We start from the raw sequence: 8,640 nt of genomic DNA, 5'->3' as shown, positions 1-8,640 counted from the left end.
GGGGGGGGGGGGGGGTCGGGCTGAGATGGTCGCCGGAATTGTTGCGGGTGCCAGCGAGGAGCCTGAGAAGCAGGTCGCTGCTCGGAGGCTATCCAAAACGCCGAACTCGTACTGGTAACAGATGATACCTCCTTTGCAGGAATCTGTGAAGCGATGAAGAAGATGGGGCGCCCCGTAGTGTATAGGGCTGTTGGATTACGGTATCTTTAATAGGGGAAGCTGTCGTCGGCTGTGGACTGCTCATCGTGATGTGCTGAGTCGAGAGGGTTTCCTGGCGGCTTATGTTGGGGCTGCCCTAAAGCCCAAGTTAACTGACAACGAATGGTAGACCTGGCCCCTCGGTGTTGGAAGTATCAGGTCTCAATTTGCGCAACTCACAAGTCCTAAACTTTAATACACTGCGCTTGCTCTTCGAAATACCTATTGAAGCGCAGGTTTACGTAATTTTGCTCACTTTCACGTTTCCTTCCTCGTCTTCGTTTTCCAATTTGTTATATTCATGTATTTTTAGATGCTACTGGTTAGATCTGAACTCGCTCTGTGATCATTTCGGATATTGTGGAGATATGATAACACCCTACAAACCCTTCCATGTCCCGTGGGAGGGGGTAATAACAATTACCTCAGGAATGTTGAATTTTTTCCTTGTGTAACGTTCTTAGAGGAAAGCTTGGACGAGCAAGCAAACCACTGACAGTGGACCCTACCAATTCGTTCAGACACAGGTGGCCGTTTTGCAGCTGTTCACATCAGCAGACGTAACCGGCGGATGTACAAAAATCTATCGTGTTCTTTGACTGCGAGACCTGCATGATGAATGTGATGGCGTTGATGCGGTGATCCCGGCTGAAATGGTGCCTGGTTCCTGACTCAAGCTCGGCTATTTTGATGTTGACCGACTGCAGTTGACAGCAAGGCCAAGGGATGGTGTGGCTCCATAGCAAGCAAGCAACTCGGGTGCTCCGAGACCAATAGGCCAATTCACCGAACGCGACGTCGATGTGAAGGTGACGGATATGGGGGCACCCCGATTATCATTCCTTGTGGATATTTTGAAGCGCGCTCCAAGATCCACATAGTAGATCCGGGGCGATGAGAGGAACCTGGAACTCATTGCTATTGGGGGGTTTGACAAAGTCACAGTGACTTGGGAGAGCGAAAAAGCGAGATTTGTTGTCGAGAGAAGCTGAAATCCAAAGCACTGTGTGAGACGCAAGGTAGGGCAATGCCTGTGTGCAGAACAGCGAGCATCCGCAGCCTCTGTTTGGATAATCCCTGGGGCCAGCATCAAATCTAGTTGCGTGGTTGGGGGTTGATCGGATTGATATTCCACCTTGGAAGAGAGACTAGCCGAGCAAAGCGCACAAAGCGCGCAGTTTTCGCCGATGTGTTGTTGTCACCGGTGAGGTGGGCCGCGAGAACTGGCCCTTTGGACGCGTGACGGAGCCATCGACGTAGGTATTCGGAGACTCGGGAAGAAAAGAACGAAGTCGGGGTCCTCAACATCGAAGATCCGAGACCCACCTTTCGGTCCGCGCAACACCGGTCCCGTGCTCAGACTCCGGTAAAAGTGGGGCCTTTCGACATTGGAAAGGCCAGCTTCGTCGCATTTGCGATCAACAATCCACCATGCACAATTCGCGAACTCTTGCCGCCAAGGGCGTGTCCGAGAACCGCCACCTCTCCAACAACCGCCTACCGTTTTGCAGTTGGCTCGTCGCGCCCACTGCCACTCCTTGAACACCCCTGTTCCCTTTCCTCCCCGGATTGGGCTAGTTTTCCTTCGGCTTTTTCGCAAACACACATGTGGCGTCCGACACCCGGCCCGAGGTGATGCCCAGTCGGCATGGACTGCCGCTCGTGGGCTGCGGCCAATGCCGATGATGGCCCCCGATTCCGCTCCGGGAGGCCGGTTGTGAATGTTTCGCCCGGCCGGCTTCGTAGCACCAGCTCCCGGGCGCGCACGTGGCGGTGGACCGCTTGCTGGAATCTCTTGCTAGGATGCGTGCTCTTCGCCCTCTGCCTCGGCCAATGGCCCGCTGTTGCGGCCATGCGCCCGGATCGCGTGACGGAGTTGCGACGGGAGACCGTCGAGATGTTCTACCACGGTTTTAACAACTACATGAAAGTGGCCTTTCCCGAGGATGAGGTATGTTTTGGGTGTTTTCTGGTTGTTTCCCTTTCCCCCAGTCCAACATCGGTATGCGGCCGCTGACCACGAGGACTGCATTCTAGCTTCGACCTCTGTCTTGCACTCCGCTCTCTCGGGATCGCCGCAACCCGCGCAATGTCGAGCTCAACGACGTCCTGGGCAATTACTCCCTCACGCTTATCGACAGCCTCTCGACCCTGGCCATCTTAGCGTCTGCGCCTCCTAGCGACGGTGATACCGGGCCAAAGGCGTTACGGGATTTCCAAGACGGCGTGGCGGCCCTGGTCGAACAGTACGGAGATGGAACAGAAGGCCCCTCTGGCCGGGGCTTGCGTGGGCGTGGGTTTGACGTCGACAGCAAGGTCCAGGTGTTTGAGACTGTCATTCGCGGCGTTGGTGGCCTACTTAGTGCCCATTTGTTTGCGGTTGGGGCCCTACCTATCGCTGGCTATGAACCGGGCCATCCTAGCAGTGACATCAACAACCCGCGTCCCATCGTGTGGCCCAACGGACTGACGTACGATGGCCAGTTGTTGAGATTGGCACTTGACCTAGGTCAAAGAATCCTACCGGCCTTCTACACTAAGACCGGGATGCCTTACCCCCGCGTTAATCTCCGTGACGGCATCCCATTCTACGCCAACTCCCCGCTTCATGGTGGTGTCGCGGGGACGGCGGACGGGCCACCTGAGATTACCGAAACTTGCAGCGCGGGGGCTGGGTCGTTGGTCTTAGAATTCACTGTCCTCAGCCGCCTTACGGGTGACCCTCGTTTTGAGCAGCTGGCAAAAAGGGCGTTCTGGGCAGTGTGGTACAGGAAAAGCCAAATTGGCCTTATTGGGGCTGGTGTTGATGCGGAGCAAGGACACTGGATAGGGTCCTATTCCGTTATTGGTGCAGGTGCCGACAGCTTTTTCGAGTATGCCTTGAAATCCCACATCTTGCTATCAGGCCACGAGCTCCCCAACCGGACAGCGACCCCTTATGATCACAATGTGGGATGGATGGACCCTAACTCACTGTTCGCCCCGCTGAGCGACGTCGAGAACTCGCCCGACACCTTTCTTGAAGCTTGGCATCAGGCGCATGCGGCCATCAAGCGCCACCTCTACAGTGACCGTGACCATCCCCATTACGAGAACGTGAATCTCTGGACGGGGTCGCTGGCGTCGAATTGGGTAGACAGCCTTGGTGCCTATTATTCGGGCCTCCTTGTCCTTGCCGGCGAAGTGGACGAGGCTATTGAGACCAACCTGTTGTACACTGCCATCTGGACCCGCTATGCCGCCCTTCCGGAGCGGTGGTCCATGCGGGAAAAGACCGTTGAGGGCGGCCTGGGCTGGTGGCCGCTGCGACCTGAGTTTATTGAGTCCACGTACCACCTATACCGTGCGACCAAGGACCCCTGGTATCTCTATGTCGGGGAGATGGTGCAACGAGACATTACGAGACGGTGCTGGACCCCGTGCGGCTGGGCAGGGCTGCAGAACGTCTTGAATGGAGAGAAGAATGACCGTATGGAGAGCTTTTTCCTCGGGGAGACCGCCAAGTACATGTACCTGCTTTACGACGACAACCACCCGCTCAACGCTCTGGACGCTGCGTACGTCTTCACTACCGAGGGTCATCCCTTGATTATACCCAAAACACCACCAGGTGGTCGGTCAAAGTCCAGAAAGTCTGGCCGCAAGGACCTTACCCTCTATTATGACGACGCATTCACCAATTCGTGCCCCCCACGCCCTGCAACAACTCCCGTGTCGGGCTCAGTTATCGCGGCGAGAGACGATATATACCACGCAGCGCGCATGTTAGACCTGCATCAGCTATCCTCCTCACCACTGACCGTAGATGGCGGGCAGATGTCCGGGCAGCACATGGCGAGATCTAACCACACTCTGTTCCCCTGGACCCTTCCCGCAGAGCTGCTGCCGAGCAACGGCACATGCGCCAAAGTTCACCACCCGCAAGAGCTCATCCTGGAGTTTTCTTCCAACGCAGGACAGAACGCGGGAGGAACCACCTTTAACTTTATGATGGGGAACCAAAACCTCGAGCGGTTGAATGCGGACCATATTCGCGTTCTGAGCCTGTCTGGACTTAAAATCACCCTGCGCCTGGAGGAGGAGTTGGAGCGGGAATGGAGAGTCAGCAAGCTTAACAGCGTCCCCTTGGGCCGCGATGAGTTTGTCGTCTTTGACCGATCTATCCTCGGGGAGGTCTCGGATCCTAGATTCAACCTCGTTCGAGACCCCGTCATCATCAGGCTCCAGCATCTGCACCAGGTCGACATATCCGGCAACGAAACGGGCACAAGTGATGGTGACGCATCACAAGACCACGATGACATGGAGGACGAAGACGACGACGAGGGCATTATCTTCGAAATGCTCGAAGATCCCAATCTCGCTGTTGCTGCTGCTGAGGCAGCCGCAGCCGCTCGCACCGACCTCGGCTCACTCGTCAGATCCCTCTTCAGTCGCCTCACCTCCTCCCTTGATCTCCAGCTCCCCACTTCCATCCCTGGAATGGGTGGCCCCTCCATATCCCTCCCTTTCAACCTCGTCATCAACACAACCGCCACAACCCCTACAGGCATCGGCGCGGCCCCGTTACCCCCTGCTTCCTCGGCATCAGGCAGTGGAGCAGCCGGCGCGCGCATACCCTCATTCGGCCCCGTCCCTCCCTCCTCATTTCCCTGGACCACCATCTATGCCGGCGGCGACGCCTGTGATGGTCCGCTCCCCGACGCAGCACCGCGCGACCACCAGATCATTCTTCTCCGGCGCGGCGGCTGCAGCTTCTCGACCAAGCTGGCGAATGTGCCGGCGTATGCGCCCTCGCCGAGTGCACTGCAGCTCGTGGTGATTGTGTCGGAGGACGAGAATAGTGGCGACAACGACGCAGACAGTGGAAATGGTCATGGTCCCAATGGCGCTGGGCTGATACGGCCGCTGTTAGATGAGGCGCAGCGAACGCCGGGCGGGATTTTGCGGCGAAACCCAATCGCTATGGCCATGGTCGGTGGTGGAGACACGGTGTATCAACAGTTGAAGATGGCGAGTCGAGTAGGGGTGTCTAGAAGGTATTTTATCGAGAGTCAAGGCGTCAAGGTGAGGAATATTATCGTGGATGAAGGGGGTGATGGGTTGGACTCATGGTGATAGAACGGCTGGGCATCAAAGTTTGGATCATATGCTAAAGCGAGTACACGGAGATCTCTTGGTATGTGTGTGAAATGGTAAGCCAGAGGAGAGCGGGTATGGTGATATAAACTCCATGCATCTACAAAGAAGGGACGTTAGGTGATGTGGGAGTTGTCTAGCATATATTCAACGTTTCAACTTCAAGTACGATAATGCAGCCCCAGTGTAGTTCCCGTCTAAAATGGTAACCTGTATATATCATGCTAGTGACAATTGTAAAGCCCTAATTGAATCATCGAAATGAGTTGGGTCATGTTGTCGAAAGCAGCCTCGGCCTGTGCATTGCGCTGATTCCAACAGTTTCCTGGTCCAACTGATCGAAGGAGACGCCCGTTGAGGTGCTCAGGATCAGGAGCCTTGACAGAGTCGACGCCTAGAAAACAAGCTTATCTCTCTCCCCAAGCTTCCTTAATCATACCATCCCGTCTGAGCTCAACTCGGTCGTTTTGTAACTTGTCATTAACTTGAGGTTGGGCATAGTCTTAAAAATATCCAAGCTTTTGCGAAGGGAATTAGGCGGGGCGAAGGCGGTCGCCGAAATTAGTGGTGGTTCGGTTCCGTATAAATATAGTTGCAAGCGGAAGATTTCACTCGTTTGTCTCGAGAAGAGTGACGGTTTGGACGCCGTCCAACTTCGACCGGCCGTTCAGGACGGGAATCTCCAGAATGAAAAGATACCCGACCAGGTTGCCACCTAGTTGTTTGACAAGACTACCAGCAGCCGCAGCAGAACCGCCTGGTTGAGATGTGAATGTCAGTGTAAATGCAAATAAGACCAACGAAAAGGCCACCGTGCTGCAGGAGCGTAAAACCAAAAGGCAAGAAAAGTCTGACAACGAGCCGCCATTGGAGCAATGGGGTTGAGGCGAGAAGGGCTGTGGTGCCAGCCGAGCTGGGCTGATTGGCGGATATCGGGCCAGGGGGGTGGTATGAATGGCGCGATGGGGAGAGGGGATCTTGACTCACCAGTCGCAATAATATCGTCAACCACAAGCACTTTCTGGCCGGGCTTCACCGCGCCCTCTTGGATCTGAAAAAAATCGGTCCCATATTCCTTCTCGTAGGCGGCAGTCACGCAGGGACCCGGCATCTTGCCCTTCTTGCGGACGGGAACGAAGCTGGAGTTGAGACGGAGCGCGAGGGAAGGCCCGAACAGGAAACCCCGCGCATCCAACCCCACTATAACATCGGGTTTGGCCTGTTCGCCAAATTCTTGGACCTGGAGTTCGAGGGCGCGCAGTAGGGCATTGTGGATAATGGGGTCCTGGAACAGAGGGAGGATGTCGATGAAGTTGATACCGGGAATGGGAAAGTCCGGGAAGTGCTTAAGAGCGCCGAGGAGGGTTATCTTTGTACGGGCGAGTTCGGAGGCACCGGCGGCGGCGGAGGAGGACTGTCCTCGCGAGGCATCGTGGGAGTGACCGGCGTCGGTAGCGGTGCTGGTAGCCAGAACGGCGGCTTCGACAGAGGTCAGTGGGGTCTTGTCTGTTGATGTTTGCGCCGCAACTTGGGCAGCATCGGCGGGAGCGCTCATGTTGCAAGAAAAAGAGGAAAGGGGGAAGGCAGGCTCCCGCTTGGTGTTGGTGTCTCAGCAGGAGAAATAAAAAAAATTGCGGCGCCGGGTTGTGCAGCACAGAAGGCTCGGGCGTCAGCAGTGGAAAGAGCCAAACGAGCGAATTAGACACCCTGATCCTCAATCTGCTGCCAGAACACAAAAAGAGAAACTCCCGTCGGTGGAAAGCGATGCGGCCCCTCCCGGAAGGAGTCAGAGGGGACCTGAACCCCCCCTTGTGGGGTCGGTGAGAAAAAACTGCCCCTCTCAGAGACAGACCCGTGTTGCAACGCGCACAATGGATGGGCTTCCAGTGGGAGGAGAAAGGGCCGAGCAGACGGCCAGCCCTGTGAATCCTCGCACTGGGGTTTCCCTTCTGGGCCAGCGGCGTGCACTTGCGTTCCTCGCTCGGTCGCTCCCTGTGGTCTAGACACTGCTTGCCTGTCTTATCTCTTATGCGCTCCTTCAAATCACGAAGTGAAGGAGCAGTGGCGGAGAGGAGCCACCGACTTACTGGCTATGGAAACACCGGAATCCGTACAGTAACAAGGCGCCTCGAGACCAATCCAAGCAGCATGTGCCAACCTAGTTTTCTGGGAGAAAGGCTTCAAGTTCGAGATTGCGGCGGAAAGATTGGATGATTCAGGAAGGTGGGGTGGAAACCTGAAAAAGATGCAGTGGATCTGAGGTGAGCGGGAGTACCAGCCGCAAAGGTCCCCACTGCAATTTGAGTGGTTAGGCAGGCACAAGGCAAATAGGCAGACAGCCTCTGTCTGCATGGCAATTAAGTTTCCGCCAAAGGAAAGCTCGTCCATTCGTCTCGAAGGAAACTCGCTTCGTCCGAGGTGGTCTCTGATGCTCGGAACCGTTGGGGAGCCGCTGCTGGAGAATCGATGTGGTGCACACACCATTGACGAGTGTTGTTAGTCGCAGGCCAAACCCAACTGGCTGCTTCCACTTCCACTCAGATCGTGCTTTCCTGCTGTTGCATCTCGGCCACAGGTCCAAGACGCTTCGTCTCAATGCTACGTCTCGCCTCGCACCTAGCAAACATGGGCATTTTTACTCCTTTTTGATTACCATAGCTTATCTTGTGGTGTTGTGGATAAACCCGAGATCCAACACCTTGTCCACCCCCCAGCATTGGCTTCCAAGAGCTCACTCGCCATCATCCCACTCAAAAATGCACACCAGACTCTAAAAGGCTCTAGGGCCATCCGACCTCGCCTGGAAGCCTACTTAGCAAGGGCAGCATGTACTTAAAAACGCCAAATCGTGGGCCGGACTTCCCGTCTCCAGCCAGTTTTTGCCTTTGTGGTATGCCTATAAGGTCCCAGGATGTTACGGGACAATAATCATCGCGATAACCACCCGACAGGTCCTTCAGCTGCAGCGATGCTTTGCTTTTGCGTTCAAACATTTCATTGCGGGGCCCAGCCTCCAACACACCGCACTGATATAGCTGACTTACACTTACGCCTTTACCACCACACCACCACGGAGCAAATTCTCTCAAGTTGGCCAATTGTCGTTTCACACCCCCACGGCCCTCCCATCTCACCACGGACTGAGAGGCAAGCACCTCTCAATTGCGAGATGTGACGGAATAACTTGCCGAAGCCCCCCGCGGAGGAGCAAGAATTTGCGTAACGTTATGGAGTTCAAACCGCTGCATCAAACTTCTTCTCAGCCGGGCCGCTTCCGTTTGGTTCACGTCCAGGTTTTTGAAC

The 8,640-nt window shown here is 55.5% G+C and overlaps 2 protein-coding genes across 2 annotated transcripts; one reads left to right on the top strand and one right to left on the bottom strand.

Annotated features, from left to right (window-relative positions):
• Positions 1-1,846: 1,846 nt before the first annotated feature.
• C8A04DRAFT_24364 (glycosyl hydrolase family 47-domain-containing protein) lies at positions 1,847-5,316 on the top strand (the record flags this gene model as incomplete). Its single annotated transcript, XM_062779115.1, has 2 exons — positions 1,847-2,149; positions 2,236-5,316. The coding sequence occupies 2 exons, from the start codon at positions 1,847-1,849 to the stop codon at positions 5,314-5,316; spliced, it is 3,384 nt and encodes a 1,127-aa protein (XP_062641182.1).
• A 629-nt stretch (positions 5,317-5,945) lies between these two features.
• On the bottom strand, positions 5,946-6,892 carry C8A04DRAFT_24363 (phosphoribosyltransferase-like protein; the record flags this gene model as incomplete). The annotated part of the gene is made up of 2 exons (XM_062779114.1): positions 5,946-6,094; positions 6,325-6,892. 2 exons carry the CDS (start codon positions 6,890-6,892, stop codon positions 5,946-5,948), a joined length of 717 nt encoding a protein of 238 aa, XP_062641181.1.
• Positions 6,893-8,640: the final 1,748 nt, after the last annotated feature.

This window comes from Dichotomopilus funicola (genome assembly GCF_033296635.1).
Source record: "Dichotomopilus funicola strain CBS 141.50 unplaced genomic scaffold C8A04scaffold_2, whole genome shotgun sequence".
NCBI classification, from domain to species: domain Eukaryota; kingdom Fungi; phylum Ascomycota; class Sordariomycetes; order Sordariales; family Chaetomiaceae; genus Dichotomopilus; species Dichotomopilus funicola.
The sequence above is the reverse complement of the archived record's forward strand: the minus strand, read 5'-3'. Positions and strand labels throughout refer to the sequence as shown.